At 46.9% G+C, this 24,163-nt stretch overlaps 1 protein-coding gene across 1 annotated transcript in view; it reads right to left on the reverse strand.

Moving 5' to 3' along the window:
* The window catches only part of LOC309357540 (uncharacterized protein), a 144,132-nt gene that overhangs the window by 10,534 nt on the left and 109,435 nt on the right, over positions 1-24,163 (reverse strand). Inside the window, exons 59-83 of the mRNA XM_081889719.1 lie at positions 22,298-22,449; positions 20,672-20,840; positions 20,271-20,379; positions 19,681-19,826; positions 19,020-19,145; positions 18,556-18,735; positions 17,504-17,728; positions 16,975-17,101; positions 15,841-16,040; positions 15,308-15,520; positions 14,984-15,129; positions 14,763-14,890; positions 14,271-14,403; positions 13,719-13,851; positions 13,027-13,215; positions 12,369-12,495; positions 10,804-11,015; positions 8,515-8,677; positions 6,351-6,430; positions 5,052-5,212; positions 3,687-3,849; positions 3,181-3,350; positions 3,024-3,102; positions 2,039-2,197; positions 229-558 (exon numbers count right to left, since the gene is read on the reverse strand). Coding sequence (XP_081745845.1) covers positions 229-558; positions 2,039-2,197; positions 3,024-3,102; positions 3,181-3,350; positions 3,687-3,849; positions 5,052-5,212; positions 6,351-6,430; positions 8,515-8,677; positions 10,804-11,015; positions 12,369-12,495; positions 13,027-13,215; positions 13,719-13,851; positions 14,271-14,403; positions 14,763-14,890; positions 14,984-15,129; positions 15,308-15,520; positions 15,841-16,040; positions 16,975-17,101; positions 17,504-17,728; positions 18,556-18,735; positions 19,020-19,145; positions 19,681-19,826; positions 20,271-20,379; positions 20,672-20,840; positions 22,298-22,449 — 4,020 coding nt within the window. The remainder of the gene's footprint in view (positions 1-228; positions 559-2,038; positions 2,198-3,023; positions 3,103-3,180; positions 3,351-3,686; positions 3,850-5,051; positions 5,213-6,350; positions 6,431-8,514; positions 8,678-10,803; positions 11,016-12,368; positions 12,496-13,026; positions 13,216-13,718; positions 13,852-14,270; positions 14,404-14,762; positions 14,891-14,983; positions 15,130-15,307; positions 15,521-15,840; positions 16,041-16,974; positions 17,102-17,503; positions 17,729-18,555; positions 18,736-19,019; positions 19,146-19,680; positions 19,827-20,270; positions 20,380-20,671; positions 20,841-22,297; positions 22,450-24,163) is intronic.

Consider the following 24,163-nt stretch of genomic DNA (forward strand, 5'->3'; position numbering starts at 1 on the left):
CAGTGGACCGGCCCACTGCTGAAAAAGTTTGCTGACCCCTGATCTAGATGTTTCAGAGCATGAATGTTGGCACAGGGCTGTCATTTTCATTGCATTGCTAAATTCTGCCACCAGGTGGCAAGTATATATATAAAAAAGAACATGTCTGGCACTTTTGAATGCCTCTGTCAGTCAGAGTTGACAGTGCTGGGTTGGATGATCTGACAGCTTCTTTCCACCTAACTATACCTGCTTTGATGTGTGCCATGGCATTCAGCAGCACCGTCACAAAGCCCCCAGCACTCTCCAGGTGTGATGAAAGTATATACAGGAACCTGTTGGTGGCATCATAGTAGGAATCTCTGGTGAACTGAACCTCCATAGGGCCTTGTGTGGGGACTGCTTGAGCCAAGAGGAGAACCAGCGCTGGCAAGGAGAAGGCTCTTCCCAGAAGGCGTGTGACAGTGCAGGCAAAGCGGTAAACCACAAAATGGCGGGGGGAGAGGCTGGTGAGATCAGTGGGGACCACAGCATCGACACAAGGTCCTGAAGAAAGGTGACCATTGTCTATGTTTTCTCCTGGAAAAAGGGGACAGAACAATGGAAAGTTGGCACTGAAAGTCATTCTATAGTCAAGGGCAGTGTTTCCCAAACTTGGGTCTCCAGCTGTTTTTGGACTACAGCTCCCATCATTCCTAGGTATCAAGACCATTGTGGTCAGGGATGAAGGGAACTGTAGTCTAAAAGCAGCTGGACATCCAGGTTTGGGAAACATGGGTCTAGGATCATGGATGAGGAACCTTTGGCCCTCCTGATGTTGCTGAACTACAGCTCCCATCAGCCCTAGCAAGAAAGGCCAATGGTTAGGGATGATGGGAGTTGTAATTCATCAACATCTGGAGAGCCAAAGGTCCTAAAGTCTAAAAATAGCATTATTCTGAAACCATGTTCTTTATTCCTGAATCACCTCAGTCCCTAAACAAAGCCTTATCCCTGTGTTTGTGAGATGAATAGGGATGTTTGTAAAATGAATAGGGATGTTTCAGGAGTTAGGTTTTTCTTAAATGGTATATTGAGAAACATATATATCTCTGACAGTGAAGGCAGAGCACTGCCATCATGGCTAGCAGCCACTGACAGCCTTATCCTCCATGAATTTGTGTAATCTTCTTTTAAAGCCATCCAAAGTTGCTGGCCATCACTGCTTCCTATGGGAGAGAGTGCCGTGTTCATTTATCTGTCCTGGGAGCTTTCAACGTTCAGCTTCACTGGACGTCCACAAGCTGTAGCATCATGAGAAAGGAAGACAAGCTTTTCTCTATCCACTATCTCTGTGCCGTGCATAATTTTATGGCTCCTATCACATCCGCTTCTTAATCACTTTAAACCAAAAAGTCCCAGATAGCATCTTAAGGGTTGGCTGCCAGAGACAGTCAGATATAATATAAACAGCCGCCAGCGTGCACATGAGATTTGCTTCATGTCTCCCCACACGTTTCCTGCTTAGGCCCCCATAGGTAAAGGTAAAGGGACCCCTGGCCATTAGGTCCAGTCGTAGCCGACTCTAGGGTTGCAGTGCTCATCTCGCTTTACTGGCTGAGGGAGCCAGCGTACAGCTTCCGGGTCATGTGGCCAGTACGACTAAGCAGCTTCTGGCGAACCAAAGCAGCGCACAGAAACACCGTTTACCTTCCCGCCGGAGCAGTACCTATTTATCTACTTGCATTTTGACGTGCTTTTGAACTGCTAGGTTGGCAGGAGCAGGGACCGAGCAACGGGAGCTCACCCCGTCGCGGGGATTCGAACCACCGACCTCCTGATCGGCAAGTCCTAGGCTCTGTGGTTTAACCCACAATGCCACCCGCATCCTTTTTAAACCCTGGAGATTTAAAGAGCAACCTCATCATTCTAAGATGGAACGAAGCAAAGCGGAGGAATCACCAAACTACTTTGATGATTTGCATGTGTTTCTATGCATCATTCCCACTTCCTCTCTGAGACAATCCCAAGAAACACAGGGATGATGGGTATCAGAAGATGCAGGAATCAGCTCTATCACCTGGAGCAGGAGGCGAGTGCGGGGGCTGCTGGGATGTCTCCAAAAACTGCTTGATCTCGCCCAGGGTCTTGGCAAGGGGGGACGTCGCCATCAGGGCCTCTACTTCCAGCTCGCTTACGCAAGCAAGCATGCTGCTCTTGCGAGGCTGCAGGTTCAACCCTGACAAATACAGACAAGGCATATATCAGCTGAAGGTGCTGCTTGTAGACTCAGAGAGACAAGGATGAGGATGATGACTTCATGCAGATTACTAAATTCATGCAGCGGGGAGGGGCTGTTATGTAACATACTGTCACAAGGGTCACTTGCATGGCCTGAAAAAATGACCTGTACATACATAACTGATGCTCTGAAGCTTGCAGACCGCATGCGGCTTATGTTTCCATCTAGTGGCAGCTCAGGAGAACTGCACCTCCCAACAACCGCAGACAGGGAGAAACTAGACGGGCAATTAGGATTTTCCTGTGGTTTTGTGTGTATTATTTTAAACTAAGCGGCTGCTCTCAAGATTTCGCACACTTTGAAAAGCGGTGTTTTCAGAAAGATTGTTAACCGTTTCCTCTCCTACCCTGATCTAAATTGCCCCTTCCTGCTGTTAACACATGCAATTGCTTTGTTCTCAGAAGCCAACAGCATCTTCGGAGGAGCTTCGCTAGGGAAAGGGTATGGATGTTCAGGATACCAGATTCAAGTGCAGAGGTTTACAAGAGTCCTTTGTGTCTGCAATTTTCACTGGGGGGGGGGGGGGAATCACCTTTCAGAGGAGCGAATGAGAGTCGCACCCAGCAACGCAAATTGCATGTGTGCACTGGGGTCATCGTGTGTACCTGGGAATGGATGGATATTTCAGTGGATTGGGTATGTGGATTAGAGAAAGGATGTGGACTGGCTCTATCAACTTTTGTTTCAGGCCCCAAACACATTATCCCAAAGGGTTCTCCTTCCCTGTTCTGTAACCAGGTAAAAAGGCTGCACACATCCTTACCTTGGTCTTCACAGCCACGAGAGCTAAGGGAGGCCCGTTTCCCACCGGAGAGCACACGCTGTGTCAGGGAGCTAGTACCCTACACAGGAAATAATGTTCAAATATCACAGGAATGAGAGACAGAGACAGAGAGCCAAACGGAGACCTTCATTCTTACCGGGCATCTTTGCTGAGTTCCAGCTTGTTCTCGGATAGCCAGGCCAGATCCACCAGCCCCATTGTGCCCCTGTGCCCCTTCTGGTTTAGCCGTCACCTTCCCAAAATGGATTTTTCGCAGCAAAATCCCCAGGACTTTCATTAACTCTGTTGCCTCCTGCCACTCAGAACCTAAAATAATTCAGCAAGGCATTAATCAGTTAATACAGCTTCCTAAACAGCCTGTAAGCAGCTGTTTTCATGCCTCTTGGAGATTTGCTCATGAACACAGCTACATTCGGAGCAAAGAAGCAAGCTCCATGGGTCACCACAAGTGTCACAGTGAAATATCCATAAGAAAAGAGACAATTAAAAGGTGCAAAGGAGAATTTTAAAAATGAAAAACACACTGTTATTTGCTTTCACATTTTGGTCAATTTTAATGGGTGCCTGGCACTTGTAGAAAATCCCTTTTTTAAAAAATGGCAGGGAAGTGTTCTGTTTTCCCTGTTTTCCCAGCTCTCTCACCTGAGTAGCCCATTGCTTGCAAGACTCCAGAAAGCTTGATGGAGGAGCTCTCACTTTCTTGGGTCTCCTTGGCAGAACTGAAGGTGACCTGGGCTCTATCCCTGGTGACTGTGGACCTTTCCATGCCCTTCAATGCATCCATGTCCAGTGTCTGTACCAGATCCTACAAACAGAGATCAACAGCTTTAATGCTTTACTGCTGTCTCAGATTTTAAGACCTCATCAAATTGTTTTTGCCTTCACTGGGGAACATTACATTGCTTAGGAAAATAGGAAGCTACCTTATGGAAAGGTCAGACTATTGCCCATCAAACTTTTGAGTGACAGGGGCTTTCTAGGGTCTGAGGCAGAGAGAATGGCACTGGGCCCTGTAAACCAGGGATAAAGAACTTCAGTCTCTTTTTTTTTGCCAGGGGTGTGTGGCAAAAGTGGCCCTCCACTCCTCTCTATCTGGCCCTCGGGACTCTCCCCACACCACACCCCTTCCCAGCCAGCCACACCCTCTCTCCATAGGCCACACCCCTCAGGGGCCCTACTTCATTTGTTGCTCCAGCCACTTTATCTCTGGTTCTGCCAGCCACTGCATGTGGCCCCCAGAAAGTGGCCCAGAAGAGACTGCTACCTTTGGATTGAAAAAGTTTTGCCAGCCCTGCTACAAACATTTCCTAGTGAGCTGCTCTGGAAATCTGAATCACTCATCTCCTTAACCAAGACTTTCCCTTTGTATGTCTCACCAAGCCTCACACCAGACCTGCCCTGCCTCACCTCAGTTATCCAGTCTGCTGTTTTCCCCTGCCAGCCCATTCACGACTATGCCGCCTGTTCCTGGCCCACAAGCCCATTGCCACATGCCAGGGCCCAGATTTCATGGTGGCCTGTTTCAAGCCAGACCCCAGGCCTGACAGTCCCCTAATTCCCCATGCAGCCATCAGGGGGGCGCCTCCTTTCAGCTTCAAGCTTATTGTAATTTAGCCACATCAATGGCGCTCGTAGGTGTGCATTAATGTATGCTAGGCCAGAAACATTTAATGAGGGCCAGGGATCTAAAACCTGCCAATGTTGAAGGACCTTGCCTGAGTGGACAGACTCAGGGGCAACACCTCTTTATTGCCCAGAAGTGTGAAATTTATTGCTATATTCTGCCCCAGTGGAGTTTTGGTACCTACATCTAGAATGGCCACCACCATGTGATTGGTCAAGAATCATGATCTAGCTAATCTGGTCCATAGAAGGGCAGGTGCATTATACCTATTAGTAACCCATTCAGGTGAGTGCAGTGCTCCAGTTCGTTGGAAATAAAGTGGGGTCAAAAGCAAATGAGCAAATATATTTCTACACATATGCTTCCCTCCTCACAGCACTGACCAAGAGACTCTGGATCTTCTGGCTGATGCCTCGGTAGAAGGCCAGGACATCTGCCCGGTGTTTTGCTAGCTGCGATGCCAAGTGAAGGTTCTGGTCCTCCAGCTTGTCATACAAAGTGCGGACGCTGAAATCTTCCAGGTCTTTTGTTGCAAACTGGTTGCCTGAAACAAAGGCAGCTTATCCGTTTAATTGACTATCACCTTAGGTATAAAGGTCCTTATTTTGATTTATTTCTTTGTGGTGGGAAGGGAGAAAAAGAAGCTCACAAATGGAGAGGCTCTTCCAGTAACTCTCCCTTCTTACCTTGTCTTCGAAAATGTATCCACAGTGGCCTTTTCATACATCAGACTTGTTTGGAAGCCTAATTCTAGGTCCCTAATGAGTTCATGTGCATGACACATGTATTTGCAAGCACAAATTTGCCTCCACTTTTCATTTTCAGGTGTACGCGTCAAACATCCTAGGTCTACAACTTCACTGAGAGAATTTAGTAAACGAACTGTCAGGGTGACAGTGGCAAATGAAATGCCCTTCCTTGATTTTTTTCAGTGATTTTTTTGTAGCGGAACCACCCCCAAAGAGTGTAAACACTGCCATCTGCTGGACATAGCTCCACCTGCACTATCATCAGTAAATGCTTCCACCTTGGAGATCTCACAGACTTACATTCTCATCTGACTAAAACAAAAGTTACTGCACCATAGTGAGTTATCCGGAGAACAGGCAAGCGTGATCAATATACCTTTGCCAAACCTGTGCCCTGCAAATGTTTTGGACTACAACTCCCATCATGCATAGCAATTGTTTAATTTGGTCTGGGGGTGATGGGTGTTGTAGTACAAAGCAACTTGAGGGCTCCATGTTGGAGGGAACCAGTTTAGAGGGAACCAGTGGGGAGTGCTAATCCATACCCACATCAAATAACCCCACAAATTCTGAAAAAGTCCAGGAAACCAGCCACCAGAGCGTATGTGCCATTGCTACCAAGCAATTGATGTTCAGCTTTAAAATGGCCCTTGCATGTGCAAATGAACAGTATTCATTTTCTCCTCTCTGGGAGGTGTGACTTTCCAAAAACATCCCATGCTGGATTGTAGCTTCAATTACAGCACATGCCTTGCTTCAGTGTTTTGTGGTTGCTTTGGCAAAGTCGTTTCGGGTCAGGGATTTCCCATGTCAGGACTGGAGATCAAAATTGCTTGCCAGCATTTGGGTGTCTGTGTGGGAGGGGGGAATATGCAACATTCACCTGCCCATTTGTGAGAACATGGAGCCTAATCTTCCAAAACAAAGTCTTACCTAATCCTGGGAAAGTTCTCTCTCCTGCATCAGGTTCTTCTCCAGATCCCTGGGAGCCAAGAGCTTCATAGAACTGGATGCTACAAGAACATGGGAGAAATGCACACAAGAGCTTGAGAAAGTGCTTCTTTTAAAAAGGCTGTCTGTTGTGATGAGACTAGGGATGGGAAGATCCATTAACTGGGATTACTCTCAGTTTCTTATTTCCCCCCTCACTCATAGAGGAGAAGGCTATCCGTGGCTACTAGCCATTACAGTGGTACCTTGAGTTAAGTACTTAATTTGTTCCTGAGGTCTGTTCTTAACCTGAAACTGTTCTTAACCTGAAGCACCACTTTAGCTAATGGGGCCTCCTGCTGCTGCCGCTCCACCGGAGCACGATTTCTGTTCTCATCCTGAAGCAGAGTTCTTAACCCAAGGTACTATTTCTGGGTTAGCAGAGTCTGTAACCTGAAGCATATGTAACCTGAAGCATATGTAACCTGAGGTACCAATGTTTGGCTATGCTTTGCCTCCACAGTTAGAGGCAGCTGAGGTAGAAATTCTGCAAAACCCATGACCAGGAAGGCCATTGCCACTATGCAAGTGTGCAGCCTGGCCACAAAACTGACAGTAATCCATTTTGAAGGAACCTAACTGTCCACTGGAGTAGAAAACAATCCCAGATAAGATGCAAGGAGGGCTCTGCATGTACAGCAAACAACAACAACAACACCATAAGTTGAATAACTGTTTTTAAGAACTATATTTGGGTGAAGTGTTGGGGTGGCAGAAGGTGGCAAAGTGTGGTTGAACAAACAGCCAAGATTACGGTATGTACATTTCCCAAATAGGGTGTGTGCTAATGGAATGCTCTCACCGACTCTTTTGGACTCTGTCCTGTAATACATGACTGAATATAAGAGTCTGACTAATTGGGAATCTGGTCTGAGCCTCTGTATTGAGTCTCCAAAGAGAATTTTCTCCCATGCAGTAATGCTGCTGAATACCACTTTCTGGGAACTGCAGGATGGGGTAGTCCTCTTGTGATTGGGTCTTCCTTGCAAGTTTCCCATGGGTATCTGGCTGCCCACTGTAAGACCAGGATGCTGGACTAAGGTGGGCCATTCGCCTAACCTAACAGGTTCTTCTTATGTTCATTTATTCACATTCACACATCAGTTTATGATTTTTAGTTTTATTTTTAAAAAACACACAATCTGCTCCTGTTTGTTTTAGGAACTAAATTTCTGTTTGCTGCCCCGAGTCAGGATGGCGGGAGAAATTCAATTCAGTTTGCTTTGATAGGTGAACCTACCTAATTTATACTTTTCAGAACAATGCATGAACCAATGCATACAGGCGTCCTATGAAATTTGCACTTTTCCTAATTTTGCAGTGTACTTTTAAAGTCAAGCAATGTGTACAAAAAGGTATGGATTGGGCTAAAGTATGCATAGAGCTGCACATATTAGTGAAAAAAGCCTGTCCGACGCCACCCAATGCACCCTGGGGCCGCCAGGCCTGACGGGGGGAAGGGGCAGGCTGCGTGAAGCGGTGCTGCCCCCCCCATGGCCCATGCCACCACCAGAGGCACAGGGGCACAGCCAGAGAGCTCCCCACGCTGCCACCCACCACCCTGGTCTGCCCAAGGGAGGGGATCCCCTTTAAAACGGGGTCCCGAGATCTAGTGCTCCCCACCAACCCTTTGAGGCCCTGTGGCTGGGGGGGGGAGGCCAAAGACCCCAGGCCTACCTTTGGAGCAAAGAAGTCCAGCAACGTCCTTTCTGAAGAAGCTCTGGAGCCAACTGATGATTCCCAGATAAGATCCTTCCCCTATTGTGTGGGCAGGGTGGTCCCTCCCCCCTATCTGGCCTGGTCACCTTGGCAACACCTCCCCAGGCGGGATTGGGCAACTGGCTGAGGTAGACGGAGACCTCCAGGTATCCCACCTGGGGAAGGCAAAGCCAAGCCTGTGCTAATGGAGCCGCATAGGGTCCGGGGGGCTAAGGCTGCACATGACCATGCAAAGGGCACCCCCCCATTTAATGTGAGGAGCGGTTATGGGGGGATCGCAAACTGATGTGGAAATGTGAAGAACTGAAGAATGAAAAAAAAAAAGAATCTGAGAGATGCTAGAATTGATGCCCAAGGTGGCATCGGTGATTAGGTTTCTGTCACTCACCTCTCTTTAATGAGCACATACTCCGGGGGGATGTGTGGTTCTCCCAAGCTCCTCCACCGCGGCTTCCAGCTCTTCATTGGGCTTGGAGCAGAGCTGGGATGCCTCAGGAGAACAACTAAGGCTGTCAACACCACAGTGAGGAACCCCAGGATGAAAAGCACAGCTGAAAAGGCAGGAGAACACAGTGGTGATTAAACAAAGGGAAGCTGGTCACCACGATTTCTTCTCAGAGGCCTGATGTGGTCTAAGGGAAGTTCTTGAGTTCCCTTCCCCTGCTCCACTTTATCCAGGTGGCATCCATTAATGGTTCACAGTTCGTGCTTCCTTCCACCACCTGCTTAACACCCCCATAGCCTCCCAGCAGGCATTTCTCTATGGTTCAGGTGCCTCTCACTAGTCCACATGGCTTCTTTGGCCTGAACTGACCATCCTTCAGAGCCAGCAGGGCTAAAGCTGAAGAGGCAGAGTTTGCAGCAGAAATGGGGACCTGTGTCCCTCCGGGTGCTTTTGGACTCTGTGGATTTATTTGAATTAAGTTTTAATTGGCATTGTGTAATGTGTTCTGGAGGAGACTCTTGAGAGTCCCATGGACTGCAAGAAGATCAAACGTATCCATTCTTAAGGAAATCAGCACTGAGTGCTCACTGGAAGGACAGATCGTGAAGCCGAGGCTCCAATACTTTGGCCACCTCATGAGAAGAGAAGACTCCCTGGAAAAGACCCTGATGTTGGGAAAGATGGAGGGCACAAGGAGAAGGGGACAACAGAGGATGAGATAGTTGGATGGTGTTCTTGAAGCTGCCAGCATGAGTTTGATCAAACTGCGGGAGGCAGTGGAGGACAGAAGTGCCTGGTGTGCTCTGGTCCATGGGGTCACGAAGAGTTGGACATGACTAAACGACTAAACAACAAACAACGTGTTCTGACATTTGCATTGCAATGTGTATTGTATTTGGTGTATACTGTATAGGAATTATAGCCCAGCGACACCAAAAGAGACAAAGGTTCTTGCCTCTCATAAGAAGAACCTGCTAGATTGGATCATCTACTCCTGCATTTTGTTCCCATAATGGCAATCCATTGCTTTGCTGTTTCGTTTCAATTATTTACTTGTTTTCATCCCATATTTTATTCCGTGAGCTGCCCTGAGATTTTATGATGTGGGGTGTTATGTAATAAATCTAATAAATAATTAAATAATCCAGGTGCCTTTGGGAAAGCTGCAAAGGCATGATCCGAACACAAGAGCACTCTGCCCTCCTGTGGTTTCCAGCAAGTAGTATTCAGAAGAATTACTGCCTCTGGCTTCAGTTCTTATGGCCTGGGACAGATCTGTCTATGGCTAGATGGGAGTTATAAGTCGAGTAACATCTGCAGAGGCACACGGTCTCTCTCCACTCTGGGTCTTTCACTCCACTTTGTCTGCTGCGACAAGGTGACCCACAAACTAAGTCCTTTCCTTCCATGCAGAAATATGGGTGCGGTTCAGCTGCAAGAGCATTGGAAACAATGCTTAAGTGTCTGGCCTAGTTGAGGCACAGAAAGGAAAAACAAGTCATGCTTAGAACTCTTGCACAGAGAATACTTCTTGAGATCACACTATGCCTAGCTCTACTTTGCAATCCAGACCAAAGCAAATATTCCACGGTGTGTTTATTTTGACACCAGCGCGTGCTGGAAACCATGACATTTGCTGCTCTTATGTAACAAACTGAAGAAAGCAAAGCCACCTATTACTTGCATTCTTAAGGCAAGGTGTGGCATACCTGGGCTGCTCCTCATTGCTAGCTCCACCTGCTATTGCTATTGCTTACACAGGAGGAGGAGAGTTGCTGCAGCAGAGGATGGGAGACCAGAAGTCTAGAGACTCTGTCTTGTTCCTCTGCTTGTATAAGCAGATTAACTGCTACAGATAATTAATATGAATCAGTCACCTCAAATCACCTTCCCACAGGGCGTCTGCTTTCTCATGATGCATGTTGCAAGAAGTCAGCTCTCCTTACCTCTGGAAAAATATGCCAGAGGGGCAACTGATATTATAAAGGTGAACGGAGAGGCCAATATGGGATGGACAACTGGTTAATTGCAGCCTAGTTGTGTTGCTTTGACTGAAAAGGGCAAAGTCCACAAAAGTTTAAGGAGCACATACACAGCACTTTGCAAGAGCCACACTATAGACTTAAAGCACATCTGACACACATTTAAAGCACAAGACTTTCCCCAAGGAATTCTGGGCACCATAGTTCCCCCCTCCTTTAAAGACAAACTACAGAGTCATTGTCATAGTACCTGCAATAGCTGCCCAGTCTGGGGCGACATTCAGCACCTGGCGCTTCAGGACCCCCTGCCGAGCCAGCTGGAATGGAGATGAGGGCTGGAAGGGAGCTGCAAGCGGGTTGCAGCTCATAGTCTCCTCATTCACCACCACGATCAGCATCCGATCTTCAATGGCATTATCCCGAAAGACGTACGTTCCAGGCTCAAGGAACACGTGGGAGAATCTGAGGAAGGGAGAGGTGTGCTGTCTTAAACAAGCCCTTTTGCTCTACTGCATTCCGTCAATATTTAATATTACCCCAAAATTAAAGGTATCAAGGGGGAGGAAAAACCTTCAAGCAATTTCAGTTTTATTCACAGCATGATCTCAAGGTTGCTGAGGCCATGGAGATTCTGGTCTACTGACTGCAACAAATTATTTCTTTGATTATTGCTAGATTATTCTCCAAAATGATAGAGCTCCCCAAGGAAGAAGATGGGAAACATTGTTCCTCAAGCTTTCTTCCTTGCAAAAGGCATTTCATGCCTCTTATCATTTCCTTGAGTGGAGGTCTTATTGATTCTCTGAGGGTTGTCAAGTGCACCAGAAAAGATTCTGTAAAGTTAATGGAGGCAAGAGAGATGTAAAATCAGAGATCACTCGTGAGCCAGCTCCAAAGAAGAGAGGCATATTGGAGAGATGAAGACGTATGAAGTATATGTCATCCATATGGTATTTTACATGGGTAAATTAGATATGTCAACAAAATTAAGCTCTGATTTCTACAAACATGATAAAACTGTTACTAGACTGTACAGCTTCAGACTGCCGGTGTGGACTGTGTGACTGAATGCTACCCCACATGTATTAGTGAGCATGTACATACATCTATCTGTCTACCTACCAACCAGTGGAGAAGAGCTGTAAGCTAGCCTTCTCACTGATAATCTTGTGTAATGCCTGAAGTTCTCAGCTATAAAGTAAAGCAGACGGAGAATCACTCTGGAGCTTAAGGAATATGAACAATATTTCTTTAGCCTATAGATTTAAAGCCATTAACACAGCCAATTAAATTAACAATCCAATCAGTGAATGACTCTCCCTGACTCCCCTCAAAACGGAAGGCCACAAACGACCAAACCAACACCATCATTGGTTAATGTGACAACCACATCAACAGAAGAGGAAGGATCATTTTCTTCAGTTTGTTTGCTGCTGAATTCAACCCCCTCAGCTGGCAATGCGCTGACAGAAGATTCACTGGATTCTTGGAAAGTGTGACCCACAACATTGTATGGCAATGCACTCGGGGTGACTATTTTTTTTTTTTAATATCACAAGAAGTAAGAAATATCAGCTAATATTCACATGCATATCTGTCCATTTTTTATTTTTTAAAAAATGTTCTCTCCCCCCCTTAAAGACCAAAGAGTTGGCTAGCCTATCAGACATCTCTGGGGAGAGAATTTTACAAAGAGAAGGCTCTGCTTCTCTTCTGCATTGGTCTAACTTCAGAGGAGAAAGGGGCTATGAACAGGGCCTCCTCTGAGAATCTTGGTAGAAGGGAAAGCATTCCTTTGGTAGCATCAGAAGATACCTGGAGATGTTGAGATGAGTTTCTCGAATGAGGTGGTCCAGCCTTCTGAATGCACCAAAATCCCAGTGGGGGTTGCTGTTGTAGAGGTGCTGCTTTTGATAGACAGGGTAGTGACTTGTGAGGCGGTCTGGTAAGGAAGGGGCACAGAGTCAACACCATCCAAGCATTCATGAGTGGATACAAAGCCAGGCTAAGGATGCATAAACAAACATGCTTATCTCTTGAATGGCAAGCCCTCTGTGGATCTGCATTTTGATCAGATGTGCAACCTTCCTAAGAGAACTGAGCTCAGGATCAATTTGGGTCCCCTCTTTCTAGCAGAAACGAAATGTGAAGAGCAGCAATTGCAAAGCCAAGTCTGCTTTTCCTTCTGAAGACCACAGCTGACAAATTCATAGAGGGTACAGCCATGGATGCCTATTTTCTACCTCCCGTGTTAGAGGCAGCAATGCTTCTGAATACTAGTTGCTGAAAGCCCCAGAAGAGGAGAGTGCTCTTGCACCTTGCTCCTGCCCCAGCCCTCCTCTCCCCACCTCCACAGATTTGTGGGTGAGGAGGTGGAGTGAAGGGAAGCAGCAGCCCAGTTCTATGAGCAGATACCCACTTATGTTGCATTGGATCTCACCCTACATCACAGGAAGCAATTGCATATACTCACCATAGGGATTGATGCTGAGCTGGAAAAGGATGGCATCCCCAACAGCCAGACATGCAACAGGGTTTGGAATTGTGGGTAAGAGTGGAGCATGTTGGGATTGCGCAGCCTCTCCCTCCCGCCGACGTCTCTGCCGCGGAGGAGGCAGCTCTGAATCTCCTGGATTGGAAAAGTTGATGGAAAGGGGAGGAGCTAGTCAAGAGTTAAGGAAAGATGCTTATTCTGTGGGTAGGTGGGAAGACTGGACCACAAGTTCTTACAGAGATGGGAACCCACCAATGTTGTGGGTGAGGAAACCATCAATGTCCAGTAACACACTCCTATACAGTATTCCCTTCATTTCTGACTCACAGGCCATTGGGATGCATTGCAATGTATCCTTTTCAAAATATATGAAGGTTCTCTCAGTGATGTTTGATCTGGGATTGACCATTCACACATGCACGTAATCATACAACATTGTTGTGATGAGGAACAAATGTAAACCAGCTGGAGCATAGATCCAAAGTGATTTTAGTGTGTGTGTGTGTGTGTGTGTGTGTGGGAAGAGTTGCACAGTCTGTGGGTTGCCTGCAAAGGGTCCATCTCACATTATTATCAGGCATTACAGGCATAGAGCTTATGGAAGACCTAGATTGCAGATGCATGATTCAATGTGCTCCTGTCACTAAACTCTGGCAAGCCAGACATCTTACCTGCCAGAAAAGTGTCCAGCATGTCTGGGCTGGAAAGCAGGAAGCCAAAAACTCCACTGGGACCAAAGAGAGCCAAATGTACCTGCTGGCTTTTCTGCACATGTTCATCAGGTCCCAAGGTATTTGGTAGCTCCTGCAAAGCAATATAGCATTGTTTGTCTTACAGTCTGCTATTTAACTTAAGTTATTTGTTGGAATTTTCTGAGTTCCCTATATGATCCCCAGCAGAGTAGTCCTAGAAAAACCCCAAGCCTTAGGTCACACTCACAGCATGTATTTAAAACAGCATCATACTACTTTAAACCATTCCCAGAGTTGCTTAACAATGAATCCCTATTCAGAAGGAATTGTAGCTCTGTGAGGGGAAATAGGGGTCTCCTAACAACTCTCAGCACCTTTAACAAATGATAGCTTCCAGAATTCTTTGGGGGAAGCCGCAACAGCTCAAAATGGTATGAGCCTGGTTTAAGTGTGTGGTGTGAATGTGGCCTTGGACATCCATCTGCATGCAGAAAGAGCCATTCCCCTTCAGCCCTGGCATTCTCCACTCACTCTTTCCTGAGTCCCGTCAACACTTAGAAGCAGCTCCCTCTCTGGACCAAATCTCAGGGAAATCTGTGGAGCTCTCAAGAGGCATAACCGATCACACAGCTCTTCAGCAGAGATGTACTGCTCACAGTGGCACCTGGGAAGCAGAGAGAAACAGTGCTGCTTCTGTCTGAATCTCCATTCCAGGGAAATAAACTTGAAAGGCTTACTTTCATATAAGCTGGGAGCCAGCTGTGTCTGCTGGGGCCAGAACTAAGGAATATGCAGATCTCTGTGTTGTGAGATGCAGTGGCTACAGGTGAAGAATTATGTAGGCAGCAAAGCAGAGTTAGGGAACCTGGTACCCTTGAGGTGTTATTGGAGTTGACCACTGATGGTTGGCCATTGACCATGCTGGCTGGCACTGTTGGGAATTGGAGTCTCAACAACACCTGGATGACCACATGAGAAGAAGTTGTCTCTCTGGTAATGCTTTCCTGAAAAGATGGTGCTTACATGCCAAGTTCAGCGTGGAGCTCACCACTTGCTGGACCACAGACCAGAGAGCAGTTATAGTGCTCAGGGGACACACACTTGCGGGTGGATGCTAAGCGGACCTCCCAAGGAGCACAGCGTTCCTCCACCTGCAGGAGGAGAAGAAAAATCAGACTGGTATATGTTTATAAAAGATGCCTCTACGGAGCATCACACATCCATCAACAGCCATGGTACATCACCTGAGGTTGGCAGTCCTGGTCGCTGTTGCTGTCAGGTGTTTTCTTCCCTCTCTCGTCAAAGTAAAGGTATCCCACCTGGCAAATGCAAGAGCCATCAGACTCCTGGAAAGCCCGATTCAGACCATGGCAGGTACAGCTGGTAGCACCTTGAGGAGGCAAGTTGAGGTTCAGAGGGGGGGTTGACTACTCATCTAAGAAACATGGCAGCGCATGCACTCACTCCTTATCTGCAGATGTTTGCACATTGCAGAAATGAAGCCCTTGTGCAAGCAGCTCCAAATGATGCTAATGAAAGGAACTGAGCCAGGGAACAGGTGGGCTCACCTGGATTGGATGTCGATGAACTGCCGCAAGGAAAACACCCGGTCTGAGCTGGGAGGTGATTGAAAGAGCCAGCGGGGCAGGGCTGGCATTCCTCCAGCCGCTTGGCTAGGCTGCTGTTCCCGTAAGTACCAGGAGGACATGGCTTGGGGGAAGAGGTCAGGTCTGGGCAATAATACCCCTGGGGGCAAGGATGCTGGAGGTAACTTGCAGTACCTGGGGGGAAGAGGAAGAATGGGAATTTCTCACTCTATACACAGCACCAGCCTAGACAAACCAGTGGTATAAAAATGATGGGTTGTCTTCAGTGCTTGACCTACAGACTCGTTGACTAATGGAGGTTCATTCATTTCAGTGGGTCTACTCTGATGCAACCCAATGTTCTTTGGCTTCTGGCTCAGATTTTAAATGTGGCATTTCTTAAAGAGATGCTCAAAGGATGCTTTCTTCTTGTGTCCTCCCCCAGCAAACCTTGAAACCAATTTCTTAACCATGACCATCTCCCTGTTCTCTGTGGTGTTGTGTGGAACAATCACCTTCAGGGCAGCTGAATCCCGGCGGGCAGGGCTGGCAGGGTGGAATGGTGTCCAGGTTGCCACCATAGGTTCCAGCAGCGCATGCCCTGCAGCTCTTCTCAAAGGAGTCTCTCAGGCCTGTCGTGTTCAGGGCTGTGTAACCAGATTGGCACAGGAGTGGATGAGCACTGCCAAGAGGGCAGTAGTGGGGATAGACACACCTGAGAAATAGAAGCAGGGCTGAGGACGGTCAAAGCAAATAGGACTTCCTGTGAATAGTTCACATTTCTGCAGCAGATGGAAAGTATCCCCCAATGGGTTTATCCTTTCAATTGCTCATTCAAGGTCATGGAAGATAGTTCATGTTTAGTACTCATTTCTGTGTTAGATAACACTGATTCCAGGAAAAAAAAATTGCAGACCCCTTAACCTGGAAAATCACAGGAATAATTGGTATACTGGCATGGAAAGGGTGGCTCGCATTTGAGTAAAAATGTCAACAGGGGTGTGGAGCAAGCCTCTTTCTATTACAGTGGTACCTTGGGTTAAGTACTTAATTCGTTCCGGAGGTCCGTTCTTAACCTGAAACTGTTCTTAACCTGAAGCACCACTTTATCTAATGGGGCCTCCTGCTGCTGCCACGCCGCCGGAGCACGATTATTGTTCATATCCTGAAGCAATGTTCTTAACTCGAGGTACTATTTCTGGGTTAGCGGAGTCTATAACCTGAAGCGTATGTAACCTGAAGCATCTGTAACCAAAGGTACCACTGTAGTTTTGTGTGTGTTTTTTTGTTTTGTTTTTTTTTTTAAAAAAACCTTCTCCTGTTAAATAAAGCTTTTTTTGGGGGGGGGGGGTTGATGCTGCAATCCTATATACCTTGAAGATAAGCCCAGTAAAGACAGGGAAACTTATTTCAGAGTAAACAAGCACAGGGTCACAATGTTAGCCATACTGAGATGGTCCCCACTGGGAAGGCTATGCTGAACGGGACATGTGTGGGATTTTGCAACTCTGAAGCAGCTTTACAGTATTTATGAAATACACAAAGTTTTTGATGGGTAGGGGGTCAGAAACCCCAGAACGATATGTTTCGTTTTAAAGCATGAATTTTCCAGAGGCGTGGAGACTTTGCCTCCTGTGAAATATACTCACAGCTGCCCCAGAGTGTTGTATGTGGATGACCCTTCTGGACAGTAATACCCAACTGGACACAGGGGAGGAACCCCTGTGTGGGGTCCGCAGTAAGAGCCAGGCCTGCATATCTGAGGACTAGGTGAACCTATAGGAAAGGAAACACAATAGATGTCCCACCTGCGCTATGCATTTAAAGAAGTATCCATTGGCTTTAAGCAGCCACAGCTTCTGCTAAAGAACCATGGCCAGTTCCCTCACTGAACTACAACTCCCATAGTTCCCATGGAGGAGGTGTTGAGTTTACCCCTCACAGAACGACAATTCCCAGCAACCCTCAACAAACTTCAGATCCTAGAATGATTTGTAGGAAGCTATGTGCTTTAAATGTATGGCATGTACACAAGAGTATTGCTTCAGCCTACATGTCCTGGGTCTTCGCAAGTACAAAACACCCAGAAAGTATCACAGGGAGAATGCCCAATTAGTTACTGAAACCCATATTGTCAGCACTGTGATGCTCAAGAGTTGATGCATGATCACATCTCACCTGGTGGGCATTCATAGCCTGGTTCGCAAGGTATGCCCTGGATGTTTGGTACCCCCGACTTGGCTGGGTCTGGGCAGTAAAACCCAGAAGGGCAGGTGTTACAGTCCTCCAAAGATGTAGCACCAGGCTGGTCCCTAAAGGTGCCAGGTGGACAAAGGAAAGCCTCTCTTCTTCCTGGGCACCAATGGCCAGGAGCACAGGGATAATCTCTAAAAGCAGCAGCTCCTGTTGGACGAAAGGCAGGAAAGCAATTTAAGGTGGAAGGGGGCAGGAAGAGAGAACTTCACTATAACACCCCTGCTCAAAAAACCTGGTTTGCTTGTGGGGCAAGCTTAACAGTTCTCAAGGCCCGTTTCTCAAAAACCACAGGGAAAACATAGGAAACTGCTTTATATCAAGGCAGACTATTTATCTACTTAGCACAGTATACTCAGACTGGCAGGAGCTCTCCAGTGCAGAATTCCTACAGAATCACCTACTTAGCTGATCCTTTCTAAATAGAGGTGGCAAGAATTGAACCTGGACTGTGCCAGTTGGTCGTTATAAGAACAATTATTTCAGAACTGGCTCTTGAGTTTGATTTCCTCCTCTACGCTTCCTGTCTTTCCCCCTTGTGTGTATTGTGTTGTTTATTTTATTTTAAGATTGTAAGCCTGCGGGCAAGTACTGTAATGGAATCATAGAGTTAGAAGAGCCCACAAGGGCCATCTAGTCCAACTCCCTGTAATGCAGGAAACTTTTGGGCAACACAGGGATTGAACCCATGACCCTGAAAATAAGTCTCATGCTCTCCTGACTAAGCTATCTTATGTTTTAACAGATTGCATGTAAGTCACTCTGGGAACATTTTTGGCTGAAGAGCAGAGTACAAATACACTAAATAAAACAACAACAATGAAGTTCCTACAGGTTCCTACTGTTAACATTTCTATTTCATGCCATTTAACTTGAAATTTCAACCACTTCCTGGATGGGGAATCTGCTCCATCATGCTTGAGCTGAACAGGAATTTCGCAGATGGAGTTCAGAGCTGGGCCTCATTGGGGGCTTACCTGTGGCCTCACACAGATGGTCTGATGAGCAGGGCTGGCAATCGATAGGGTTCTCAGTCCCCATTTCTGTTCGGAAAGCCTGCCTCGGGCACTGCGGGAGGGCCCGGGGTCCACCGGGGGTGGTGTGATTCATTCCATGGCAGTCGTACCCATAAGGACATGGGTGGACTACTGGATCCCCTGAAGAGAGAGGGAGAGAGAAGGTCTGAAGGTGTTCAAAGGGATAGACTTGCAGTGCTTAGGGCAGGGATGGGGGACCTGCAGACTACAGATGTTATCAGAGTACAACTCACAATAGACTCAGCCAGCACAGCCAATGATGTGAGTTAGAATCCAATGACACACAAAGGCAGGAAAGTTTGTTGTCCCTGGTTGGGTGTGCATGAGATCTGAAAGGAGAGGGGGAGGGAGGGGATGCTTCACACAGGTGTTTTGGGAAGGGGATTCCAGGAATAAATTCTGACCTGCTTTACACCAGCGGCCTGGTGGGCAGGGCAGGCAGTTTTCTCTTTGTCTTGCACCTGGGGCAGAGCCAATAGTGTCATCTGGACAAGGAATAGGTGCCTCTGAGCCTTCTGGGCAGTAGAATCCTGGGTGATAGGTAGGAAAAACCCCACAGTTTAATGCCTTGTGGTAAAGATTAGGGTCGAGAGTTCCATCAATTTCAGTTCCTCCCAGTTCCTCCTTTTTCCACTCTTGAGTTTGGTTCTTCACATTACACATTAGTTTGTGATCTTATTTTTATAAAGACCTCAAGAAGTTTCATCAACACTTTTGTGTCAATTTCTCCGAATATTCAGACACACACACCAAAAAACAAAACAAAACAGGGATGGATCTATATTTTAAATTCCTGGATGCCAATATCACATTATTTTTGTGCAAGCCAAAATAAGATGAAATTACATTTAGCCTGAAATCCTACTGCACACTTAGAAGAGTGTAAGCCCAAATTAGTTCAGTGGTGCTTACTTCTGAGTAAACATGCTTAGGACTGGATCCATACACACCAGCACCAAAACTTTCAGGAGCTGGAGATTTTTAAATCCCCACTTCTCGTTGTGTTCTGCCTGGACTCAATTTTGAATCATATGTGCTTGCTTCTTGGCAGACTGCTTAGTTTACCTGCTGGGCAGGGTCCTGCACACACCTGCCCCCAGAGACAGTCTGACAGGGGGCTCCAGGTGAAGTTATGGCCCTGTGGGGTGGCATCTGAGCTCCCTTCTTGGCAAAAGAATCCAGCAGCACATCTCCCCTCCACTCGTCCTCTCCTAGGGCAGAGAAAGTGGTAGGAATTTATTTAGATGGCAAAGAGGCATTATTCATTAAAACGATACCTTTTCAATGCCACTTTTCAAAATGAACTCACAGAGCAGTTTACAGTATAAAACCAGGGTTGCCAACATGCCCTCTGGCCCTTTCCATAACACCGACAAAAGGTCTCAGTAAATATGCTCCCAAAGATCTACAAGAGACTGTTTGCTCTTCCTACCTGCACTTGCCTTTACTGATTGTCTTACTGATGCTTGACCTTATTTACATCCCTGGCTTTATAGCTGTTTTGATGGACTGTTTTGTGGGTGCAAAGAAAGGCAAGATAAAAGCAAATGCATTAAGTAAAATGAAATGAAGCTAAACAACAGGAGGAAAGAAGCAAAGCAGCATAATATGGCACAGTGGAATTTGCTGAGCCAGTGGAAAGGATTCACCACTACCTGCAGAAGTGACCCACAGGACAGGGAAGACATCCTCTCTCCTCCTGAAGGCCAGACATATCCACAGGAGTAAAAGTGCCATCGGGACATGGATAAGGAAACAAAGTACCTAAGGAAAGGGGACAAATAAAAAACGCAGATCAGTGAAGTATGCAACAACTTAAGAAGAGCTCTGATGGATTACATCAAAGGCCCATCTAGTCCAGCATCCTGTTCTTACAGTGGCTGGCCAGATGTCTATGGGAAGCCCGTAAGAAGGACCTGAACACAACAGAACTCTCCCCAGTTGAGATTCCTAGCAACTGGCATTCAGAATTTGTGAATGAAACTTTAGGTGATGGGTCAGTGACATCAGTCAGTTAAAGCTTGTGGCCCTCTGGTTAGTGTGCTGCCATTTGTACCTTCAGGACAATAGGAATGTGGCGGACAGCGTCTCGGCTTCCCTGTGGCAGCCTCATGGCAGTAGAAGCCTGCTTGGCAGGGGAGGCAGCGTTCTGAGCCTCGGTTTGGTTGGTATTCACCGATGAGGCAAGGGGCTGGATAGGCAGCCCCAGACTGGCAGAAATGCCCCTGGAGACCAGAGAGAGAGAGAGAGAGAGAGAGAGAGAGAGAGAGAGAGAGAGAGAGAGAGAGAGAAAGGGGGGGGATTGAGACAAAATAATTAACTAACTGCCCACACACAAACACACAAGCTGTCTTCTGCTAAGCCAGACCATTGGTCCATCTAGCTCCATAATGCCTACACTGATTGGCATCAGCCCTCCAGGGTTTCAGGCAGGGGACATTCCCAGCCCTACCTGGAGATGCCTAGGGTTGAACCAGGGACTAACCTCATGCAAAGCAGATGCTCTGCCACTGTACTATGACCCTTTTCTTAAGCTATAAGACCATAGGAAGCTGATCAATACTGAATCAAGTCCATTTACCTCAGCATTGCCTACACTGTCTGGCAGCAGCTCTCTGGGATTTCAGACAAGAATTTTCCCCAGCCAATAATTGTTGGATAAACATTGTAAACAACATAATAAATGAATCCAATAAACATTGTAAAAACATGGTAAGTTGAATCAGACCGTTGGCCACCTTATGCAGTATTGTCTACACTGGCTGGCAGCGGCACTCCAGGGTTTCAGGCCAGGGTCTCTCTCAGCCCTACCTGGAGACACCAGTGGTTGAGCTTGGGACTTTCTGCATGCAAGTAAGGTGTTCTACAATTGTGCCACAGCCCCAGGTTGAGCACGGGGAAAGGCTGCAGCCGGCATGGCATATTCAGGGAATATTCAAAATCTAATCCAGAACATCTGGAGGTCACCATGTTGGCTACTTCTGGTTTAAACCCTTGCAACAGACCACCAAATCAGACCCCCCCATGGAGTGGCAACCCCCAGAATGCTCAGCTGTGCATGTCTCTGGGCATCTCTCCCAGTCTCACCCAACACTATTTTCTATTGTTTATTTTCACCAGGTGTGGGGGACCTGTGGCCCTCCAGATGTTGATAGACTACAACAGTGTTTCCCAACCTTGGGCCTCCAGATGTTTTTGGCCTACAATTCCCATCATCCCTAGCTAGCAAGACCAGTGGTCAGGGATGATGGGAATTGTAGTTCGAAAACAGCTGGAGGCCCAAGGTTGGGAAACACTGGACTACAACTCCCACTGTCCCTCCCCATTGACCATTCTGACTGAGGATGCTGGGAGTTGGAATCCAAAACCAGAGGACAACAGGCTTGCCAATGCTTTTTCTTTCTTTTTTTTTACACACAAATCAAATTACAGCATCTGTGGCTGGGTGGGGGAGAAACATCCCGTGGCTCACTTTTCTGATTTCATTTTTCTATTCAGGCTAGGTTGGGGAACTGGTGGCCTTTGAGCTGTCATCATCCCTGACCATTAGACATGCTGTCTGGGAGAATTTCATTCCAACACAACACCTGGAGAGACTAAGGGCTTCCTCCCACAAAGCAACCCAATGATAATCAGGTTCACATAAATTGCGATAGCAAATGACAGAGCACATGTTCCAGACCTCAGGGCAGAGAAATGCTGTTGGGCTGAATGAGCTGAAGTTTGCCGGGCAGTAGAAACCAGCAGCACACGGTCCAGTAGGTGAACTTAAACCCACTCCAGCACAGAAGAATCCTGGATAGCATGGGACGCAGCAGTCTGGAGAGGAACCTCCTACAGGACACAAAAGCTGGCAGAGATCAGTTTAATCTGGAGAATGAGGAACATAGGAAGCTGCGTCATACTGTTGCTGCTTTATATCGGTCTCTACAGCCACAGCAGGTGCTGTAATTCTCCAACAGAGAATTATTCCTGAAGCTGCACTCTTCCATTGTCTCCCAAGACAGATAGATGCCAACAACAACTGCAGAGGACGGCCATCCTATGAGATGGTTGTGGGAATGCACTGGAGCCTGAATAAGTGGTAATGTGTACATAGCCTAAAACTTTAAAATACAAAAGGTACTGTGTGAAGATCATCCAGGTCTGTTTTGCCTGTGATTTGAGAGTTTGATTTTCTCCATCAAACCAAGAGGTTCAAGCCAAGAATACAAGTTATTTTAAAGATTTTAGCTTTGAAAGGATGAAAGTGCAGCTGTCACTTTGGCTCACGTTACGTGGCTAGAAAGTTAGTGGGCTTTCTGTTTTTTTTTTTTATATAAAATTTTTTATTCATTTTAAACAGTATAGAAAACAGAATAGACAACAAAATAGAAAGAAAAAAAAGAAAAACATACAAAACAAACATACATGACTTCCCCAAACCTTCCCATCACTGCACCCTTATTTTTTAAATTAGCTTTAAGCAATCCTTCTTTCAATTTTAAAAAACACAGCTTTCTTTAAATTCTCTTAAGTTTAGATTTTAACAGCTATAAATTCTCTAGTTTCATAGCCCTTGACATCTTCTCATTCCATAATTTTACAAAAATTCTTAAGATACACTTTAAATTTTTTCCAGTCCTCTTCCACTGTCTCTCTCCTCTGGTCACGGATTCTGCCAGTCATCTCTGCTAGTCCCATATATTCAATCACCTTGATCTGCCATTCTTCCAGAGTAGGTAACTCTTGAGTCTTCCAATACTTTGCTAGAAGAATTCTTGCTGCCGTGGTTGCATACTGTCAGGGAACTGACATCTAAAGCGCCGCAGGTGCAAAGGCTCCCTGAGGTTGAGAGAGCAGTAGCAGCGGAAGAGGGAACCAGTAGAGGGCGAGCAAGAACTCCAAGGGAAAGTGAGTCGGAGGGATGGCTCAGAGACGCTTCAAGCGAAACCAGTGGGGAGGTCTCAGGACCTCCTATAGGGACACCCACACCTCGACGGAAACTGTCACGCCGGGAGGCCAGACGACGTGTTTCCGTTAAGGAGCTTTTATGTTGGAAACGTTTCCGAAAGCAGCCACTTTCGGATTCTACTAGTGATTGACGCAGCCATGCTGGAGGGGCTCCGTCACAGGCAGAGGTTTGAAAACCTGATCAAACTCTGAGGGACTTGCATTTTACGCACAAGCAGCTCATCGTCCCATCACAGCAATCCGAAAGTCACCGAAAGCCAGCTTGTGCAGAGAGAAGCATCATGAGCAACCCAGCCGGAACCGGGGGTGCAGGAGCAGCTGGAGGGGGTCCAAGCCTGGAAGAAAGGTACAGAGCGTTGGAGATCCAGTTGGCGCTGCAAACGGCGAGGCTTGAGGAGAGGAGGGCTCAGGATGCAGAAAAGGGAAAGGAGAAAACCACCCCGCTCGCCAGAAAGGTACCAGGATTGGTGCAGAAATTCGGGGGGGATCCCAGGAACTATCATGCCTTTAGAACAGAGATGCAATACGCTCTAAACTTGCAGTTTGATGACTTCCCCGACGAGGAATCGCGAGTGGCGTATGTGATTGGCCATCT

Source organism: Podarcis melisellensis, assembly GCF_964234715.1.
Source record: "Podarcis melisellensis genome assembly, chromosome: 15".
In the NCBI taxonomy this organism is placed as follows: Eukaryota; Metazoa; Chordata; class Lepidosauria; order Squamata; family Lacertidae; genus Podarcis; species Podarcis melisellensis.